The sequence below is a fragment of the Colletotrichum jinshuiense genome, chromosome 8 (genome assembly GCF_051148585.1).
Source record: "Colletotrichum jinshuiense chromosome 8, complete sequence".
Taxonomy (NCBI): domain Eukaryota; kingdom Fungi; phylum Ascomycota; class Sordariomycetes; order Glomerellales; family Glomerellaceae; genus Colletotrichum; species Colletotrichum jinshuiense.
The window spans coordinates 1961899-1984141 of record NC_139315.1 but is presented as its reverse complement, the minus strand read 5'-3'; the positions used below and the strand labels follow the sequence as shown (position 1 = coordinate 1984141).

General features: G+C 55.0%; 3 protein-coding genes across 3 annotated transcripts; 2 read left to right on the top strand and 1 right to left on the bottom strand.

The window, feature by feature from the left end:
* Positions 1-1975: 1975 nt before the first annotated feature.
* On the top strand, positions 1976-4205 carry EsH8_VIII_000544 (uncharacterized protein; the record flags this gene model as incomplete). Its single annotated transcript, XM_083269586.1, has 6 exons — positions 1976-2006; positions 2080-2296; positions 2346-2748; positions 2808-3037; positions 3600-3782; positions 3911-4205. The coding sequence occupies 6 exons, from the start codon at positions 1976-1978 to the stop codon at positions 4203-4205; spliced, it is 1359 nt and encodes a 452-aa protein (XP_083129354.1).
* Positions 4206-5696: 1491 nt separating this feature from the next.
* On the top strand, positions 5697-7110 carry EsH8_VIII_000543 (kinase-like domain-containing protein; the record flags this gene model as incomplete). Its single annotated transcript, XM_083269585.1, has 2 exons — positions 5697-6270; positions 6326-7110. The coding sequence occupies 2 exons, from the start codon at positions 5697-5699 to the stop codon at positions 7108-7110; spliced, it is 1359 nt and encodes a 452-aa protein (XP_083129353.1).
* A 1501-nt stretch (positions 7111-8611) lies between these two features.
* On the bottom strand, positions 8612-21778 carry EsH8_VIII_000542 (dynein heavy chain, N-terminal region 1-domain-containing protein; the record flags this gene model as incomplete). The annotated part of the gene is made up of 3 exons (XM_083269584.1): positions 8612-9061; positions 9115-21425; positions 21490-21778. The coding sequence occupies 3 exons, from the start codon at positions 21776-21778 to the stop codon at positions 8612-8614; spliced, it is 13050 nt and encodes a 4349-aa protein (XP_083129352.1).
* Positions 21779-22243: the final 465 nt, after the last annotated feature.

Here is a 22243-nt window from a genome sequence, read left to right as displayed (position 1 = left end):
AACGCATTAAAAGCAGGGGGGGCCCTCCAACAAGGCCCGCACGGAGAAACAAAAAAAGCACGGAGACAGGCACCTTGTACTTCGTGAAGCCGCGTGCTATGGCAAAGTGAGCAATTGCCATAATGGATGGGGCATTGGGGCTGACGAGGTGCTTGCCGGTTACTTGCTGGTCGACAGGAACAAACCACGGGCGGGGAAGCCACAGGAGGCTCTGTTGAGGTAAAGCATCCATGATGGAGCCTCGGCCGTCGGTCTGCCCCTTTCCAGTGTCAAACGGAAGGGTGGACGGCCGCCCAGCGGTCCCAGCCCCAGATGTAGCTGAGGTCTCAGTCGTTTGGTATGTGGTATAGACGCCGTGGACTGGGTGCACGATGACAAGCAGGTTGCAACTTGCAAGTGAAGTACACACACACACTACGCGAGAGGTGGACGGCGGCGGATGGAGAAGTTTGGCGCGGGAGAAAGTGGCTCTTGGGCATGGGATCGGTCTGGTGTGGGGCAAGTCTCCGAAAGTCGTCATACCTCTGCAGGGATGACCCAATCACGGATGGCTCTCCGCGCGCAATGCCCCCCTGTCAGCCATCGGACTGCAGCTGCAATGCGCTCCACACCTGCTGCGCAACGCCTCGCCTGGCGTGTGCACCACCAGCTTCACCTCATCTCTTTCCAACCTTCCTGCCTGCTTTTTCTTTTCTCGTGCCCAAAGACCAGGCCGTCTAGTTTCAAAGCCGGTACTGGCAACGACGGTGTGAGGCTACCTTGGCTCCCTTCAGTGGCCGAATCCAGCTTCTCGCCTGTCCCGACAGTCTGTGGCTTGCTCCCACGGTCGATTCCATCAATCTTCTTCCCGACCTGGATACCTCCCGCCTCTTCCTTCGGGTGCTGCAGTGTCACCCCATCAAAGGTAGGTACAGAGAAAGAAGAGGGAGATGCATGATACAAACAAACTCTTTCGGGCCCTCGGTTTTCCGTCACGGAAGCCAAAGACGCGGGCTGGGTTTTGGGTAGCTTGCCACGCGAATCGCCCACCCTTCTCCCGGGAGCATCGTCAGCTCTGACGACAGCGTCATTACCTGCCTGTCTTGGCCTTGTATCTCGTGGTGTGGCTGATGTAGAGTACTCCGTTCGGAGCAAGGAATGGCAGCAGACAGGGTAGCAGGGTAGTTGGGGGTCCAGATCAGCCTGTTCGACTGCCAATGAATGCATTGGCTACGGCTCGCGGGCTGCTTGTATCATGTTGTTGAACCACGAAGCGCAGGGCCGATCCCGATCCAAAGCGCTCACTGGGGCAGATGGCCACCTCATTCTCGAGTCACCAAATGGATCATTGACCGAGCTGCTCGCCTATTCATTCACTTGCGTGATGCACCATACAGCCAATCGATACGTGGGCCTTCAAGGCGCCAACCTAGTAACCTAAGGCAATCGAGGCGTCCAGACGATCCAAACAAGCCCGCCAAGCCACCTCATCCAATTTGTCCACCTGCCTAGGTAGGGCCCCGCCATTTCCAAGCTTTTCCTGTGCACGCATATACTAGATTATGCTCCTAGCACGGACAACCTTGGGCTGTGGGCATTGTGCGGCCATGGCTGTCCTCTTGCCGGCTACGGACCTACGCAGCAGGGGCTTCCCGCTTGAGCCTATGTCTTCTCAAGTTCCAGTCGGGAAAGGCATCTTGCGAGGAGGTGTGGCAGTCTGAAAGAGAAGCCGGTGTTCAACAGCCATGTACTTGCAGCAAGGAAGGTACTTTTCTTGCATCCGTGTTACACGCTAGTGTGCCTGTGGCGAGTTGCTTCCCCGCAGATTTAACGTCCCATCTGCCACCCCCCTCCCCCATGCTCCTTTCTCGTCGTTTAAATGCTACCCGCCCCCTCCCCAATTCAAGCTGCCTGTCCTACTTCCAAGCTTCTGCTCACCAGCAATATTGTCCCGTAACAGCAACAGAGCAGAGAAACAACGAGAAAATCATTCAAGATGCCTACAGCCTCGGAGCGCATCAACGCCCGTAAGTCCTCCTTCATGTCGGGCAAGCGCCCTCATCCTGCCCTGGCTTGCTTTGCTGACGCCTCTAAATCCAGTGAACCCCTTCTCCAAGAAGGAGGCTCATACTGCCGGCTCCATCACGACATACAAGGTCTTGACGATTCTCAGTTGGCTTCTTTCTGTCGTCGTCACCTTCTACTACACTCTTAACGAGCCTCACGATGGCTTCACGATCCGGAGAAGAATCTGGGATCAGAACTATCTGTACCCGACTGCTTTCACCCTGAACTCGGTCATTGTCGATATCTACTGGTGAGTCGGAATAAACTGCGCACACAATTGCCTTTCTAACGCCGCTCAGGGTCGTTCTCTTCATCTTGCAAATCGGCTATGTCGGGCACCTCTTCTCCAGCAACAGCGACTATGTCAATGCTGCCGCCAGTGTCGGATCTCACTTCATCTTTAACAACCTCCTGCACTTCGCCTTCGTCATGCTCTTTGTGCGCTCCCACTTCGCCTGGGCCGAGGTCATCCTGATTCTGAACTTCGCCAACCTCTCGTCGCTCTACTTCCGCCACAACAACTACCCGCGCTTCATCCACTGGCCGGTTGTTTCCGCTCCTCTGGCGTGGACCTTTGTGGCCATCTACTGGAACGGCGCCATCATGGTCCCTCACCCCCACAGCCTCGTTGCCCGCATCTTTGGCAACATCTTCATCTGGTCCATCCTGGTCTACGGAGGCTTCTTCATCACCATCTACAAGGTAAGCCCCACTAAAAGATGCTTGTTGGTCCACGTCCACCCACTGATCGTTTACCGCAGGACTACACCATCGGCTTTTCCCTTAGTGTCCTGTCCGCCGCTATTGGCGTTGCCCAGTTCCATCGTCAAATCATTGCTTTCCAGTGGATCTTCGCCTTCACCATCATGGCCGTCCTGTTCATTTCGACGCTCGTCATCGCCTACCCGGCCGTGTCCGGCAAGGACTACCCCTGGGGCCGCCGATCTGCCCCGGCCGATCAGGAGCGCGCTCCTCTTCTCGCAGATGACCAGTAAATGTGCTCTGCTTTACTTCGACGGCCCCACGTTGAGCCTGTGAGATTGAGTGGTATTTATGAATGAAGCACCAACAAATAAGCCAACAACAGGTGCAGGTGGAGGTGTAATTGGAAGCCCATGGTGTGGCCAAGGGCAGGAAAAGTTGTTATTCAAAGATTGCTACGACAACTAAAGTGTGTTTGGCATGGCTTGTACATAGCATTCTATATGGTCTCGCACGTGCAGGAGAGGCACGGTATTTCTCCCATGTTATTCGGGCTGGGAGGTGAGAGAAGCTAAGGATGACGTAGCTATTGTGTTATCGTTATCGTTATCGCCTTCGAGCTTGCTTATCGCAAGAACTAGTCTTAACAGGGAATGGTCATTTTCTCCAAAAACCCCTTGGCAGTGAATCTATCAATTCCCGTTGCTCTGTTTGACCTACTCATCTTCGAATTGTGCTCTCACCCGAACTGCTGTGGTTGGACTCATGGTGTCGCCGAGGCCGTTCCCATTCCCCTTGAACATTGGGACTGACATCTGTCAAGTGTCACGGATATATCGCCTTTTATCCAGCGACCGAGGGACCAGGTTCCTCCAACGCGTCTTCACCAAGGATGAGCGCGCTCTAGTCCCTGCCGACCCGTTGGCTCCTGCGCCATCGACGGCCAAATCCCAGACCGGCCAAGATGGCGACTTCCAAAATCTAAAGAAGCACAACCCGGTATTGTGGAAAAGGGCCACGTTTGTAGCTGGAAGGTGAGAACGGCCATGCCATACCATGCCACACGCCCACCAACGGACGGGTGACAGCAGCGGCAGCGGCAGCGACAGCAACCGCAGAAGAGTTGCCAACGGCACGGCACGACGGAGACTAACGAGCGCAGGTTCGCCGCCAAGGAGGCCACATTCAAAGCACACCCTTTCAGGAGGCTGTCGTTCCACGACATCACCATCGTCAGGAGGGCCCTGGAGGAAGGCAAGGAGAACCCCAACGGCAGCGGGCCGCCTGTGGCTGTCATCAGGAGTGAGAAGGCCGGCGAGCCGGATCAAACAGCCATGGTCTCAATCAGCCATGACGGGGACTACGCTACGGCCGTCTGCTTGGGGTATGAGCCGTCGCCGTCTCTACCATCGGAGGCGAAGAGGGCAGAGGGGGCCGATGGGAGCGGAAGGGAGTGAAGGTTACGACGGTGTGTTGGTGAGATTGGACGGGCTTTGGAAGAGGCATGAAAGTGTGGTTTTTTTCTTTTTCTTGGGTCGTGTTGGGTGATCCTCGAGACGAGGACTCGAAAAGTGCACCGCCCAAGTTGGACAATGCCTCATGCCGTGGGCGCAGACATGAACCTATAGCAACAAACTAGCACAAGCCGACTACCTTGCGGCAACAAACACGATTTCCAAGAGCCTCTCAAAGTTTCCATCGCTGTTTTCGACTTCAACCAAGCTATCAACACCACATTTTGGTACATATTCTTGGATCCCTCGATTCGAACCCTCCAGTGTTCTCGGCTTCAAGACCTGGAAGAGACTATGCTTCTCATTCAGCGTGCCAATGTCATCCAATCCCGTTTTGAAAATGGCGAGGGAGATTGTGGTATACTATACTCCGTACTACATTCCGAAAATAGAAATAGCGACAACAAGCACAACTCGGCTACCGGCAATGATTCCACTACAATTCCCTGGTTGAATTCGCTGGTTCGCCAACCACGAATTTCGTATGTTTTTGACCCAAAGTTTCCTCACTCTAAACCAAGCTTCGACGTCTCGACCGTTTTTGCGGTTATCCTTTTCTTTGTGTCGCTTAACATCGCTAGCGGCTCTCCATACCTCTATCTCGTCGTCGTAAATTTGCTACAAGCTGTTGAACGGCTTACTGCCCTCCCCCCTCACAAAGTATGGTATGTATTCAACCAGGTAAAGTAAAATTCCGGGCGCTCTTCAAATTCTACTTGGCTGCGTTTGTAATAAACTACGAATGCTGTTGCGTAAAAGCTCGTAGCTACCTCTAAACCGGGGGTCTGCCTGTTCTCAACAGCATTCTCCATAGGCAACTTGACTATACATGTCCAAGTATTTATGTTAGTACCCCATATGCCTACGCCCGAGGGTGTCCTCAGCACATCGCGACTTCCGCGGGTTCTAACACGCCTGTTTTACTTCATCTAGCCGGCGCATACAAAGAGCACTACTCGCTACAATAAACAGGCGTTTGACAACGACCTTATGCCGGTGTCTTATCCGATCAGACGAAAGTCCAGTGGTTAATTCAACAACAGCTGCTATAATTAAGCTGCTTCAAGACGTATAGCAAGCAAGAAAGAGTTGGTCATTGCATAGGGGTGGGGAAACGGCCAGGTTCCTTATTGAATAGAGTCGATCGCATAACTACCAACAAATGACATACAATGCAACCAGATGCTACTTAGGTAGGGGAAGCCAGGCATCAGACAAGAAGCTGCTGCATCTGCTGACTAATTAATTACAGTGTAACTAACAGGCCATTTCCTTCAAGTGATTGGATTGATCACCAACAAGGCAGCAAACCATAGCTCTCTGAATCCCCGGGCTCGTGTCGTCACAGCGCACGTGCAGTCACCAGGCTCTAGCAAACGACCGACGCGTCGGTCGTGAGAAACCGAACCAGTTCATTCTCGAAGTCCTGCAGCAATGACCGGGTCTGATTTGTCGGCGCGAGCATCTCCTCCGTCCGCGACTGACGAGGAGGGTATCGATGACGCCCAGGCCAATGGCCTCAGGCTAGAGCTTGCTCCCTTTGGGCTGGAACAAGTGTTTGACTACGAGCCTGGCGGGCATCACCCCGTTCACTTGGGCGATGTCTTGGGCGATACCCGCAAGTACCGCGTGATTCACAAGCTCGGAAACGGCGGCTTTGCCAACATCTGGTTATGCCGGGATCTCTCAGTAGAGCAGACGACCACGTACGTTGCGCTGAAGATCTTCATGGCGGATCCGTCTACAGACGACTGCCCTGAGCTGTTAGTAAACACTCGCTTGCCCGCGGGCGGCAATGAGGACAGCCATATTGCCCGCGCCCTCGACGAATTCAAATTACACAGTCCAAACGGCACCCATCTCTGCTTCGTCTATCCAGTCTTCGGCCCAAAGGTGTCCCTTGGGCTGTTTAGTTCACCTAAGAATCCCGACGAAGTTCTCCGCAGGATCTGTCGCCAAGCAGTAGAGGCCATGGACTTCCTTCACAGCAATGGGATATGCCACGGAGGTAAGTTCTGCTGCCCAAACCAACTTACACCCAAGACCTAACGGCGAATTAATAGACTTCACACCCAATAATATCCTTCATCGGCTCGCAGGGCTCGACGGCCTGGCGGAAGCTCAGGTGCTCGAAATCCTGGGCCAACCGAGGCAGAACAAGGTTCTTAACGCAGCGGGCGAGCCGCCTTCCGAGCCAACGGCACCCAAGTATCTGGTGTACCCGATTAAATGGGGCAAAATCGAATCCCAGCACGTTACCGACCAAGCCTGCCTAATCGACTTTGGCGAGTCTTTCGAGGTCTCAAGCCCACCAGAGGACCTCGGAACACCAGGGCCGTACCGCTCTCCTGAGTTGATCCTCGACAAGAAGGCCGGAATCGGCTCGGACCTCTGGGCCTTGGGATGCACCCTCTTTGAGATAAGAACGGGTCGGGCACTTTTCAAGCCCTTTGACGACGAAGACGACGACTATCTTGAGGCGATGGTCACTGTCCTGGGGCCGCTCCCCGAGCCGTGGTGGTCCACGACCTGGGAGGGGCGAAATATTATGTTCAAGGATGCAGCAGATGATCTGGGTCGTGCCGTATCTACCGTCGAAACCGCAGATGCCGACCAGGGACGTAACATACATCCTTCTGTGGCGGATGGCGCGAGGTCACTACAGGATAAGCTAGCACCCGGCCTTTGGTACATGTCTGACGAACGGGGTGCCGGAGACGACCACCGCGACATACCGCCGGAAGAGCAGGAGCTGTTTGCGGATCTCCTGGCCAAGCTGTTGAACCCCAGCCCAGAGGGGCGCGTGAGCGCAAGAGATGCACTCAGCCATGGCTGGTTCCAACTCTGAATATGGAGGAGCTGGGCGCTCAAGTCGCGAGAGACGAGGCCGGAGCCTCACTCGGACCGCTCTCGGCAGGCACAGCTGCCTTGGTAGAGACATTGTGCAACGTGAATCTAGCACTCGTGGCGGGCTTTTTGGCTGGTTATGATTACAAAAATGCGAATGACTTGCGGGCACCCATATGCGGCCCTGGCTGTTGCTTTTGTCTTTTAGCCTTCTTTCGTAGCCTCCATGTCAATTTCCTGTTGCTTCAAGTGTAGATATTTACATCCTAACGCTAATATGAAATGAGCATGACCAGAGGAGGGCCCCCACGAAACCCGTATGAGGTGTGTTAAGGCGAGGTTCAACTGATTCGGGGGGACCCAGACTTGTCGATTCTCGTCCTCGCTGTTGTTTTGCGGGGTCGGGCGGCTAACCACCATGCCCTGTGCTCTGTCAAGGTCAGGCCAAGGCGGCTACGGCTCAGATCCACGCCCAAGTACAGATTGGACAGCAAAGAGTAATCGGGGCGGGGGCGAGGGGGATGAATTAAACCAACAAGTTTCGGCCAGTGGGTGGGCACCGACCACCAAAGGTCTCACTCACCACGTCGAACCAACTAAACTACCTACCCATCCGGTCGGTCGGCCCACTGCCGAATTTCCGGCGCGCCGGTCCCCCCCCCGTCCCTCCCCCCGCTCCACGCCCCCGTTTTCTGGGTATAATTAGCAAACTTTCCACCAAAAGCAACATCGGCCAATTAGCACAATGGTAGTGTGTCAGACTCCTAATCTGAAGGCTGCGGGTTCGAGTCCCGTGTTGGTCAAGCGAATATATCCCGCCCGTCAAAAGGCGCCGGTTCGATTTTTGCCGTGGTTGTTATTTTTGTTCTTCGAGGCGGGCGACGCGGACGGGCCAGATTGACGGATGATGTTTCGAGGATGTCGTCGGCGCGTCAGTGTGGGAGAGGGAGCGCCGGCAGAGCGGCGCCCCGCTTTGTGAGAATACCAGACAGACCTCGTGGTTTCCAAGCGTTTTGCACATTTAGAATATTCAAGCGTGTCTCTTAATTTTATGTTTAATATGACGGCCTAACCAAGTGAATACGCTTCTTCCGTTTAACCATTCCGATTGCAGCACAGCAGTACCCCATCTCCAAGGGGAAAAACGCCCGACAAAAATGGCATTGGTAAAATGGGGGAATCAATCTGAAATTTAGGGTATCAGTGTATAAGTATATATAAAGAACGACGCAAGCCACTCCAAACCCCCCATCTCTGCCCCTGTTCCTGTAGTGTGAAGCGAAATCCAACCCCGTGGATACGCCGTGTCTGATGTGATGTGGTAATTGATGACGATGGTGGTGGTGACGCCCAAATAGTCTTAACGGCAACGAAATCAAATACAAGTAGAACAAGGCGCGGAACGCTCATCTGTCTTCTTTTACATAAGAAAACACTCCCTTTCGGCAGGGACTCAGCCATGTCCTTCCTTCCCCCCCTTCACTCCTCCACGGTGAAGCCTACTAGGCCTCAACCATGAGCTGTTCGCCCTCGTCCAACAGCTCCGTCACCTTCTTCAAGTTGCCAATCAGACTGCGTCCGAGACCAACCAGGAGCAGCTTCTCGGCGTTGGCGGGCAGGCCGAGGTACGTAGGCGGCTCACGCTCCGGCAGCTTGTGAATCCATGCCATGAAATCCTGCATTGAGGTGCCAGATGGCACGACAAGACTGCCTTCCTGGTTCTCTGCCCCTTCGACGAGCTTGTGTCCGACGTCGTAGGCCGAAGGTGTCAGGAATGAGTGCACCAGCTCGTTCAGGCGCCTGAAGTCGCCCTCGTCATCAATCTTGCCACCGTAGGTTTCTGTGACGAGATAACGAATCATCTCCCAGGGGATGCTCTGAGGCGCAATGTTTGTGCGGTTGCCTGCGGCGTTCTCAATCCAGGTGTCAATGATGAATGCCGAGCATTCGTACTAGAGCATGTTAGCGTGCGTCCGACTAAAACGGGTTTAAAATGACAACTTACGTCACTGTCATTGAACTCCCAGAAGCCCTTCCAGCCCAGGCTTGGGGCGTAGCGCAGACGCTCTTGAACAACGGCGTGCAAGAACGCGAGTAGCAGGTACAGTCTCGTACGCTCGACTGGAGCCTTGGTGGCTCTCGTCGACAGAGAAGACATGGAGTCCTTCATGTTGGCGCGCACTCCGGCGGGCTGCTCGTACATGAGCACTCTCGAGGCACGGAGAAGGTTGACAGGGATCTTGGGACTCGACTCCATCGACAGGAACAGCCGGAAGTCGGAGTGGGGGTTGAGCGACTCCATACGCTTCTCGAGGCTCTGCAGCCACGTGGGCGCGAGATGGACGTTCTTGACAAGGACCCAGTTGCCCAGTTGCGCGGCGTTGTTGATGGCCTTGTCGGCACTCGCGAGACCCTCGTTGGAACCCATGGCGATGTTGGTGCACTTGACGCGCATTCTCTCGACGAGGTTGTCCACCTTGTAGCTGGCATCGAAACCAGGGCTGGACACCAAGGAAACAGGCCTGGTTGCAGGCACCTGGCTCACGGTTTCCTTGAGGTCCTCGACAACGTCAAAGATGTCAGAGCCAAAGACCAGGGAGACGAAGCGCTCGGCGGCCGGGACGAATCGATCGAGTCTAAACAGCTTAACGAGAAGCAGAGACTGCAGAGCCTGGTCGAAGGCCTCCGTATTGTCTTCCCATATCTTGGGCACAAAGTTCTCCGCAAGCTCCTCCGTCAGGAACTTGTCCCAATCGGCGGACGAGACAGTGTCAAGCTTCTCCTTGAGCACGCTCATGCGGCCAGCCCGAGCAAACGCCTCATCCTTGGCATCCTTGTCGGTGGAGAGATCCTTGCCCTCCACGCGATCATCGAGGACGACGTCAATCAACGTCTTGTCCATCTTGTAGGGCGAGGCCTGTGCGAGCAGCATCGCCAGCGTGATCCGGTCCTTCTGAAGCAGGCCGAGCGCAGTCCGCTTGTACGTAGTGACGAAGAGGTCCTTGACGATGACGTCTCGCCGAGTGTTGTGGTTCGTCTCGTTGGCAAGGTTCTTGTTGCCGTGGAGGACGGAGTGGAAAATGTCGAGGAAGTACTGGAGAGAGAATTGGTAAAAGTGGTTGAGGTAGTGGAGCTGCTCCAGCACGGCGAAGACGATACTGCAGGAGCGGGCGATGATGCTGTACTGCTGGGTGATTTCTTCGACCTCCGCCATGACGCCCTCGGTGTTGCTCATCTTGCCCGAAATCTCCGCCGCCTCCGTCTTCAGAGTCTCCAAGGTCTCAATGACGTTGTCGTCATCAAGAATGTTTCCGCGAGACTCGTTGAGGGCCTGCAAAAGACGCTTCTCCAGCTGTCGCAGGTGGATCTTGAACTCTCCCTGAAGCTTGATGAGATTAGATCGCCTCTCGTCAACATCGGGTCTCTCGGACTTGAGCACGTCGTTAAGGGACTGGGTCTGGAGACTGCTCTGCGTGACCGTAAAGTTGACAAATGTGGTTCGGGAGCAGATGTCGGGAGCGAACGTTGCCGACGGGTCGCGGGTGGACAGGTAGATCTTGAACGACGGAGAGAAATCGATCTGCTGCTTGCCCAGCTGGATGAGAACACGCCCACCGGTCTTCTGGTACTCCTTGTTCAGGACGTGGTTGAGGATGGGATCGAGGTATTCGGCGTCTTGGATGAGAATTGGGTTGCCAAAACGCAACGAACTCTCCAGTTGCTTGGTAAAGGAGTCGTCCAGGAAGCTGGTAACAGTCAAGCGTCGGTCCTTGCTCTCCTTCTGGAGGAACTCGGTGACTCTGCCAGAAGGATCGATGATGAGGGGGTAACGGTTGAATCGCTTGAGAATGATGGCGTTTTCCGTGCAAAGGTCATCCACTGGCAGGCTGTTCTCCTGCCAGCTCAGGCGCTCGTCGGCGGTCGACAGGTATTCGGTGACCGGGTTGTGCGGCTTGAACAAGACACCCGAGAGCTGCAGCTGATGCAACCAGTCGTCCATCATCGACTTCCGGAAAGTCTGATCGTAGAGACCGCTGTAGGCCAGGAACGCTGCGGCAACAAGTACATCGCCAACAAGAGTGCTGATTTGGGTCTCGAAGGACTTGCTGCCCTCCTCCCAACGGACTCTTTCGGACGACAAGCTGTCGAGCAGCTTGACACTCCTGTCGACCTTGAACTGGACCTTGGACATTTCGGACTTGATGGCCTGGGTCTCGCTAATGAGTGCGGCATACTCCGTCTTGTACTGGGCGATGCTGGACTCGAGAGTGTTGATGGTGTTCTCAACAGCCTTGGCCTCCGCCTTGGTCTGCAGGGCTTGCTCCTCAAGCTGGTCGACTTCGTCCCTGAGTGGACCGACTCGGTCCAGAATCTCAGAGTACGAGACCTGTGCTTCAACCCACTGCACCAGAGGACCGCAGGCCTTGCTGGCGCGGTTGACCTTGTCGAAAGTAAACTCGGGGTTCGACAAGAAGTCATTGCGCATCTTCACACGCAGAGGCCTGGTCATTTGCCTTTCGTTGTCAAAGTTGACAATGCTGGCAATAAAATCGTCGCGACGGATAATGGCTTGGATCATCCTCCAGTCGTTGACCTTGTGGCCGAGGAGTGCGCAGACGGACTCAAGGGCCAGTCTGACACCCTGAGGGGGGTTACCCATGGATCTGACTTCGGTAAGGTGTTGACGCTTGATGTTGCTAACACTGGCCTTGGCCTCCTCGACGGCAGGCTCGGCCTTTGCGAGGTCCTCCAACACGACCTTTCTTCTTGAGGCCACTTCGGCTTCCTGCTTCTCCAAAGCGACCTGGATCTCCAAGGAGGTGTTCTTCCTCTGTTCGGCCTCTCTCTGGTCTGCAACCATGCGCTGCAGCTTCTCGTTGGCCTCGGCATCCTTCTTTTCGAGCTGAGTCTTCTTTTCGGCAAGGCTGACCCTCAGGTCGCGAACCTTGTCGACCGTGTCTCTAAGCTTCTCGAGACCGACGTTGAGGTGGCGTTGCTGCTCCTCCAGGTCCTCACGCTTCTCGTTATAAAGCTTGACATACTGGGCAACGAAATCCAAAAAGTGTCTGGGAGTAAGGAAGGTGACCTTGCCCTGTTGCTTGTAAAGCTTGACATTGAATCTCTGAAGCGAGTAGTGAATGTAGACCATAGAGTTGACGATGGTCTCGCGATGCGTGGGAGGCAAGCTGAGACTGCGATAAGCCACTGGTATGGTGTCGGGTGCCTGGAAGTTGGGTCGATCCAGATCCATGGATTGGGTGAGTTCGTGGCCGACTTGGAAGAGGGCCTGGTCGGACCAGTCACCGAACCAGTTGAGGACGCAACGGTTGAACAACGCTGGACTGGTTGCGGCCTTTGATCCAAGACCGCCCTCTGGCGGGTTCATGGTGAAGACAACATGCAAATTCTTGACAATCTGCTGAGTGAACCACTTGTAGAGCTCCTCGGGCGAGTCGAGGTGCAGGTTCTGCCGCTGGGCACCCTCCTTGCAGGCCGTCATGAGGGCGGCGAACTCGTCTCCCTCGAAGAGACCGGGGACTTCAGCGTTGGCAAGCAGAGTGTTCATTCTCTCAAGGAAACCAGAGTCGAGGACGTTGGCCTCGTCCATGATGAAGCAAATCTTCTCGCCCTTGCAACCACAGCGTCGGAGGACATCTCGGAGATCGTCGTCAAAGTCCTCGCCGGAGTATTTGCCGTGCACCTTAATCTGGAAGACCTTGAGGCCATTCATCCATGCAACGAAACGCGAGAGCGTCGTCTTTCCACTGCCACTCACACCAATGAGGATGAGATGGCCCTGGGGCTGTCTGAAGACACGATCGATGCGGAGAACGTGCTCCAGAACATCGTTGAACAGGATGAGCGGCACGTCGACCTCTTCTTCGCAGAACGTCTTGAGCCTGGCCTTGACAAAGTCTCGAAGCTGCTCCCGGTCGACCGGGACGTAGTTCTTAGAGAGCCAGTTGGAGAAGAGGATGGGACCGCCGAGAGCCTTCTGGTCGTCGATGGTGGGGAAGAGATCAAGAGCAATCCGTCTAACGGCATCATCGGTCCACTGGCGCTCATCTTCGGCCACGAGACGGTCCTGGAAGAGACGCAAAGCCTCGTGTGCCCAGATACGGACGAGACCTTCGACAGACAAGGTCTCCAAAGGCCGGATAGCTTCATAAATACCTCGCACCCATCGGGTCAGCTCACGAGGACTGTAGACGTAGTGTGGCTGGATCTTGGGCGTGAAGCGTTGTTGCGACTCAAGGTACAACTTGACCATCGCCTGCGTGAGTGGTTCGGAGTAACCGCGGAGAGAGGGGATGATTTTGAGAACAGCCGAGTTGAAGGTGCCGTAGATCTGAAGCAGAGAGAGTTCACCTGGGTAGTCAACCATGATGAGAGGGGCATGACGGAGGAATCTGGCACCCAAGGGCGTACGGCCTGCATCCGTGGGCGGGTTGCAAGCACCAACGAACTGGATACGGTCAAGGGTGACCCAAGACTTGTCAGAGGTTCTCCAGAATCCGTTGTGCTCGACGAGTTGACGTAGGAAGGAAATGGCGCGTTGCGTTCCGTATTTATCAGGGGCGGGCAAGTTGATTTCATCGCAGAAGATGACCAGCCATCTGCCAATCTGGGTGGGCGAGAGCATGACTCCGTTGAGGGTTTTCTTGTACTCGCAGTATTGTTCAAACGTCTTGATCAGAAGATCGGGCGTGGTCGCGCTGGAGAAGTTGAGGCCGACAACCTCCATGTTGGGAAGCTTGCGAAGAGCGCTGAAAAGCGTCATCGTCTTACCCGAACCTGGAGGACCGCAAAGAAGGAGCGGCTTGTGCTCGGCCAACCAAGAGTAGAGTACATCTTCATGACGCACGGTATCGAGCGTGGGAATGACGACATCGGTCTGGGTAATGGAATGAGTGTTGACCTCAATGGATGGCACTTGGTTCTGCCACGGCGCCCACTCGGCCTGGGGCAGAGTAACGTCGAAATCAATGAGCGAGCTGGTGCCATCCAGGGGCGGGTTTCCAAAGCTGGCAAGGCCGCAGACGACATCTCCGAACGACTTTCTGTCGGTCAGAGGGCAGTCACCAGTAAGAGCCCAAACCAAGGCGAGCAGCAGCTTCTTGGCGATAAAACCTTCGATCTGCTCAGGGTCCAAGGGGAAGTCGGAGTGCTGGGCATTGTACTCAATCATGTCGCGAACCGCCTTGTTCAGAAGAGAGAACAGGGTGTTCAGCACGCGGGCAATGGTAAAGTCCATGATGTGATTGAAGCTCTCGGCTTCCTTGAGGGCGGCCATGAGGAAGTCCTCCCCGGAAAGGTAGGCGTTGAGGAGGTCGGCGACCTGGGATTGAACAGCCAACGCCTTGGCGGGGCTCTGTCCGGCCGCGACACTGTCCTCGTCCAGGTCCTCGAACGGCTTGGAGCGGAGGGTGTCGAGGTAGTGCTCAAGCATCATGGCTGGCGTCACGGTATCCTCGCTGAACCAGACCATACCACATCGACTGACGGTGGCGAGAGTGGCGTACTTCAGGGTCTCGACTTCGAACATGATGCGGACATTGGAGGGCAGGTTGAGACGTTCTCCGTTGGGCAGGGTGAGGAGCTTGTTGTCGTCCAAAACACTGTTCAAGTTTTCTACCCATTCGGGGTCGACGTCACCGTCGAAAACGATCCAGTGACGCTTGGAATCCTCGCCTCTCAAGTTGTCGACGATCTTTCGAAGAATGCTGGTGAAGAGGCCGTCTGTCCACTCACGCGTGGTCGAGTCGAGGTTTCCGTACAGAGCCTCCTTGGACATGACCTTGGAGTCGATGACGTGCTGCACACCCTCGACGCCTTCAACCTTCTGAAGTGCGTCAAGCAGGAGTGTCCAGGCAGCAGATTTACCCGTACCAGAGTTACCCACCATCATCACACCGTGGTGGATCTTCTGGATCTGGTACAGTTGAAGGACCTTTGTCATCCAGGTGTCGTTGACAACCAGCTGTCTCTCGGCTGCGAGGGTTTTGATGGCCTCCTCAAGCTTGTGCAAGTTGGCCGGGACGTACTTGACGCCAGGGAAGCAGTCCTCCTCAACTTCGGTGAGGATTTCAACATCGCTCTTGATCAGCTTGGGGGCAATGGTTTCGCGAATGCTCTGGACGATGATTTCGGGCTCAACGACCTCTTCTGCGCCGATGCTACCGTCGCTATCCACGAGTCTGGCGCGCTTCAAGCCTCCAGAGCTAACAAGAACGCTCTTCAGTGCACGAAGGCCAAAGTCGTAGTGAGCTTGCTTCGACAACTTCGCCGCACACTGGTCGAAGAACGGTACTGTATGCTTGGATAGCTGCTTGGCCTGGTTGAAACCCTGGGAGTAAAGCATGACTTCGGCGATGAGCTCCTTGTCAGGCTTGGACATGGCGACACTGCGGAACAGCTTCTTCAAGTTGTCGGGAAGGTTGGAACGACCGGCATAGCCGGGGTTCATGGTGATGAAGATGCCAGTGTTGCCGTTCACGCGGAGCTGTCGTCCGACGAGCTCTATCTGAGCCTTTTCGTCTTCGGCTCCTTGCTTCAAACCCAGCTGGATGTTTTGAATCTGCTGCGAGACAGCCGACAAGATTCTCTCCTCGAGACGGTTAAACTCGTCGAAACATCCCCAGGCACCGACCTGGCAGATACCGAGGAAGATGCGGCCCATGGCTTGGAAGTCGAAAGTGTCGTCACAACAGAAGACCAAGGTGAAGCGGCCGAGCTGAAGACCGAGAGCCTTGACTGACTCCGTCTTACCCGTTCCGGCAGGGCCATAGGGAGAACCACCCAACCGCTGCTCAAGGGCTTGAGTGAGGGTGAGGAAGCAACGATCCGTGAGAGGCGTTCTGACCAGGCGGTCGGGAACTCCAAGGTACTCAAAGCCGTAGCTGAGCTTAGCGTTGGCCATCTTGACCAACAGACGGTGAAGGAAGTCACCCTCGGGAGTGTAAACATAGCGCATCTGGAGCAGCCAGAAGTAGTGAGTGGGCGTCGTTGCGTTGAAATTGATAAGCTTCTCGATGGTGTCACGCTGGTGAACACATTCCGTGATCAGCTGTTCGCATTTCTTGCGGAGGATAATTTCGAGGTCGCCGAGGACGGTGTCTGCAAGGAGGCGAAGCACCTGGACCTCACGGTCGTAGAGCGACTGCAGCGTCTTGCCACCGTCGACGAGGGATTTTTCAACGGCCGTCGTCCAAACAACTTGAGTCGCGAGAACCACGATTTGACTTGGGAAGGCCTCCATGAATGCATCCATCGCCCCCTTCTCGATCTTCTCGGATTCGAAGATTGGGGTGTATTGTTCGACGGCTTCCGCGAGGAGTTCTGCCAGGGTGTTCTTCATGCCGTTCTCCAAGAGAGCAAGCCAATCGTTGATTTTAGGAGTCTTGGCCAGAGAAATCTCCTTCTTGAGATGCACGACCTCGCCCTCCTTCGATGTGAAGCCAGAAATGATGGTCTCGTCGTCCATGACCAGCCCCGAGAGACCAGCAAACATCTTCTTGAAGTGCTTGGCGATGCGCAGACTATCGTTGCTGTTACCAATCATTTCCAGAAGGTCCTCGTCACCGACGAAATAGAATCTGGGGAAGGAGACACGCTCCTTCTCGAGGTATTCACCCAAAGCCTTCTGGATCTTGTTGAGAAGCTCTGCCAATCTCTCCAGGGACTTCTGGACATTGGGGATGGTAAGGACGTCCAGGACGTATGGCTGCTTGTAGACCTTCTTCATGACAGCGGAGAACTCGCTGTTGATGTTCTGGAATCTCGAGGACTCGACAGGCAACAGGTGCTTGATATCGGCGTTGCCAGTGAAGACGCCCTCCAGATAGACCCATTGTCGCTGAACATCAATCCAGACGTCGAAGAGGACGTGGACTCTGTTGAGCTTGTCCTCCCAAGAGGAAGCCTCCTCTTCAAACTCTTTGTAGTAAGGAGAGTGTTTCATCGCCTGCAGAGAGTTCAGGTTCTCACTGCACTTGGCAAACAGATCGTCCCAGCCGCGAATGAGACGGCACTTGTTTTGATAGTTGACGAGCTCCAGTCCATAAGTGGACCACGTCTCGCGAACCTGCTTCAGGAACTCCTCCAACGCCATTTCTCCCTGTGCCTGGGCGATGATATCCCTGACAATGACCTCTGTGGCAACGAGGTTGAGGTCCCAGACATCACCGAGGGTCATCGAGACTGGTGAGTATCGTTTTCCAGGCTTAATCTGCTTGTAAATCTTCGTCCAGTGACGATCCCGGATCGCTTCGGACTTAAGGTCCGAAAGAATAGAGTTGACCTTGAGCAGACCGCGAAGAATAGTCTGAACATGCTCGAAAGCAGCGTATTGTCGCATGCGACTGGGCATCTCCTTGGTGCTCTTGATGAGATCGTCAATCTTGGACCGGATCTTTCTGGGTTGAACGGCAGTCCACAAGACTTCTCTCGTCTCATTGAGGCTGGCCCAAATGGTGGACAGATTGGACCAGACAGACTGGAAGTCTTGCACCTCTTCCAGAATAGTGCCCAAGGAGCTGTCCGTGGTGGCAGGGATGTCGAGCGCTTCCTTTGCTTTTGAAACCATCTCAAAGTCCGTTTGCAGCTTGGAGATCCTAGCTTCGAAGGAGCTCAGCGTCGCGGAGGCAACGTCGGGTTGAATGGTACCAGAAACCGGCTTTTCGTCATTCCACTGCACAGCAGCCTCGGCAATTCTGTCATTGATGATCTTGTCCTCGGCGATAATCTTTGATCTCAGAGCGTCGGTCTGATCCTGCACAATCTTGGACTTCTTCTCCAAGATCTCAGTCAGGGACTCCCATGAGCTATCGATCTGCTCGATATGAAGCCAGTCGTTGGAGAACTGATAGCGTTGTCGCACCAGAGTGGACTGTCCCTGTCTGAACATATCGATTTCCGGCGCCCAGACCTTGACGTTGCGTCTGCAAGCCTGCACGACAGTGATGAACTGAACAGCCTGAGCGGTGGAAGAAGCGTCCAGCCCTTGGCTCTCAAGTTCTCGGCGAGCCTTCTCGATCTCGGCGTGAACTTCGCGCATGCGGTTGCCAAGTCTGCTGGCAAACTTCATCAAGATCTCGTGCTGCCACTGGTCGTACTTGGCATTGACCTTGGTCTGGACCTGGTCGTAGTCGATGGTGATGTGACCGAATTGTCGGCTGACTTCCTGCGTATCAAAGGTCTGCCGGGTCTTTCGGATTTCTTGAAGAAGTTGCAGCCATCTCGAGAGCTGGTCGCCGAGAGCCTCATACACCTGTTCTGACTGAAGATCCCAAAGGGACTGGAACTGCAACCATTTGTCGACGTATGTGCCGATTTCACGGAGCTTCTTCTCGACAGACACGTACACACGGCTGAGCAAATCGGTACAGTCGCTTGGCAGATCGTCGAAGCGGAGTTCATCGAGTGTGGTTGTCGTCAAGGTCATCTGGTAGCGCGTGGCCTTGATCTTCTTGAGATTGCAGACGATTCCCAGCCAGTCGTGCAGCTGGACAAACCAGCTCGAGCGCGCATATTCCAGAGGAGGGTCCAAGTAGATCACCTGGTTCCGCATGGACAGCTCGTGGATCAAGCGCTTGATCGCCGGTCCCTGTTGTACAACCTCTTCGCCGTTCTCAGTAACCTGCTTGCGGCGACCGTCGTCCAGATAGTCGTCCTCGAACGCTTGAATCCAAGCCAGAATGGCGTGTTGCAGACGGGTCAGGAGAATCTCCTTGAGCTTCAGGTTCATGTTCTCAACCCAGTAGGGCAAGTTGACATACTGCTCCAAGTTAAGCTGGTCAACAGCTGTTTGGATGGTCTCCAAGCGCGAGGTGAAGGCGCTGGCTTCGTAAGGGCAAGTGTTGAGCTCGGCAAGTGCCTTCTCTACGGTTGCGTGGATCGATGCCAGAGAAGCAGTCTTGGCCTGGAGGAGGGACACGGCGGCTGCGAACTCGCGGATAAAGAGGCTGTGCTTGCTCTCTGATGGCTTGGAAAGTCCAAACTCGGACACGGATGGCAGAGATGCGTTGTTCTTGGTGGAGAAGAAGATCTCGTGCGAGTTGACAAATGACTCCCACCTCAGGGGAACACCTCTGGACACCAAGGCGTAGACGTCGTTTCTGTACCCATACACGAGGACCGCCTCTTCGCCCATTTCAGAGATTTGCCGCATCGTCTGCGAAAAGGTACGGACACTTTCCATGAGACTGACTGCGAAAGGGTAGACACGTTTGGCGTCCTTGGACACATTATTGATTGAATGGGGAACAGCGTAGTTCTGCCACATGAGATTCCGAGTCTCCTTGAACAGGGTGATGACTTGGGGATCGAAGTTGACCAGGAGCTCGTAGTTGCCGCCCGTCGACCGCATACGCCGGATGTCAAACAGGAAGCCCGAGATGGCAATCTGGCGGCGCTGGACATCGTCGAGCCAAGCCTTGTAGATCGTCTGCGTGTCCAACTTCTTCCTGAACAGGTTGCTCTCGCTCTGAAGTTTCTGGCCTTCGGCGTGAATGGCCCACTCGGAGCCCAGCACGTCTTCGACCTTCTTCATGTAGTTGTCGAGCTGATGCTCAATCTGCCGGGCCCAGATGATGGCGCCAGAGACTGGTGGAAGGTCACGTAACTGAGCCATGGCATGGGCCTCGGAGTGGCCGTATTGCTGCTTGAAACGCTCATGGAGGCCATGAATGGCCTGTTTGACGTGCTCCATCAGCTGGTTCTGGTACTCAGCGATGGCGCCACGAATCTTGGGGCGCACGAAAAGAGCGTTAAACTTGGAGAAGACGCGGAACATCTCGTTGGCGTTCTTGGCCGTCGCCAACCGATCTCTCAGACGCGCGATGATGGAGTTCTCAACTCGAGAAGTCCGTTCGTTGTACACGTTCTCGGCCTTGGCCCATCTCTCGGTGCCCTCGGCAGAAACGTCCAGGAGGTCAACGTTCTTTAACGCCTCCCAGGCTTGCTTGACCTCCTCAACGGCGTCCACATCGCCCATCTCCTCCACGACGACTACGCCGTTGGTGCCAGTAGTCTCGGTAAGACCGCTCACAGTAGCCTTAGGGCCGAGTACGTTGACAATGGTGCGTTGCAACTGCTCGTGGTTGTCACGGAACGTACTGACGTACTTAAGACGACCCTGGAGCTCTCCGTGCTTGGGATTGACCTTGATAGGGATGAACTTTTCGTTTCTCCGGCGCGTGACCTCACGGGCGACGTTGGTGAACTCCTTGATGCTCTCATCCCAAGTGTTGAAGATGTCGTCGCAGGATTTCATAATGGCCTTGAACTCGGCGTAGTCGAGGTTCACAAGCTCTGTACCGGGCAGCAGCCGATGCAGCACCTCGTCCAGGTCGCCAGAAATAGCTTCCACTAAAGGCAGTGCCCTCCGAATCGGGTACGGGCAAATCCTCAATTTTCTGTTCAGATGGCCAAAGATCTGCACGATTGCGTCCTTGACCTTGGATAGAGAGGTGGCGGAAAGCAACTCGTCAAGCGGGAAGTCGCGCATGAGCTGGTTGTACTTCTGGACCTTTTCCATGGCCTCCTTCAAACCTGTATCGGCCGTAAAACTGACGGTCGCCTGGAAACGCTTGGCATGCTTGAGAATCTCCAGGGTTAGCAAAACACCGTCGCTGCGGAGCTGTCCTTCGATTCCCTCCAAGGCGGACTCCATCGACAACCAGAAGTTGACCTCCTGACTGGCGGTAAACTTGAAGTCCTTGGCGCTGTCCGCGGGGTCCCTCGTCATCCTCGTAATGACTTGGATCGACTTGATCCAGCTGTTCACATTGTTCTGCAGGCTGTTGAGGAAAGTGCTGTCGGAGAGGACTGTGCCAGGGATAAGTTCGAGGGTCGGTTTCCCGTGCCGCGAGTCGGCCTCCTCCAATGCGTTTTGCACCATGGTGTGGAACATGAGGGAGACCTCGGGGATCTCGACATTCTGCTGCAGGTGAAGCAAACTCAACTCGAGATCGTTCCACCTCTTTTTGGTTACGGGAATTCCCGTCTTGGAGTCCACGTCTGCCCTTCCCCTAGCACCGTTGGTGATCTGGCTCCGGGTGTTGGCGTCGAAATACGGCGCCAGCGCATTGTGAACGTAGGAATGCAAAATCTCGAATGGCGAGGTGGAGGGGCCCTGTTCGCCGGCGGCGGCATTAAGAGTTGCAGGGCCTGGAAGATTAGCGAACAGTATCTGGGAGGTGAGAGGGAGCACGGGATCAATAGGGCCGGGGCGCTGCTTGAGCAGAACGAGGGACGACACGGTTGTCGGGGATGAGGAGATCTCGGTCGTCAGGGAGTATGTGTAGGACGGAAGCTCTGCATTCATGTGGTCAGCGGTATGTCCTCCAACAGGCACTCTGGCACGCCGGGTCCGACTAACTTGAGTCCTCGGCGCCATTTTGTATCGTGGACGCCGGCAGGATGTCCTTTTGAATGTACAGGGTGTTCGGGGTCTCGGTCGCGAAGCGGGTGCAGCGCTGGACGGTATCCGAGTAACGGTGCTTGTGAAGCAAGCTTCCAGGGCTTTCGAGGTCCTCGTTCGTGGCACCAAGAGCTGCCTGGCAGATCACAGTGATGTGGTCGAGGACGCGGTTCGGGTCGATGGACGGGTCGGCTGTGGGAGAGGCGACGCCATTCGCGCCCGGGATTTGGGGCGAGGCCACCTCCATGGCGGCTGGTGTAGTTCGGATAGATGATATTTACAGGGTCGAGGTCGGCATCATCGTAGGTACGACGGCGGACGAGAAGAAGGAAGGGGCAACCTCAGGGGTGTGAGGATCGCTGGCCGCAAGATCAACTGGTTGGATGCGGTCGACGAAACGAAGAAAAGGGAAAGCAAGCAAGCAGGTGCTAAAAGAGAGTACTGTATCCTTGCGGATTGGGCGGGGGGTATCGCGTAGTCGGGAGACCTCGTCGTCGCTTGTTTCACTGGTTATTCTCGCGTCTGATTGATGCGCAGCTCAGGTTCGGGTTGTCGGTGGAAGAGTAATTATCTGCAATGTTGACTTTCCAACACTTGGAGTCCCAGAACGGGTTGACTTGTCTACGGTTCCACTTTCACGTTGCCTGACTATGTATCCGTATGTATGTACGGGATACACTAATACTAGACGTCGCTGCCGGAAAGAAACAGC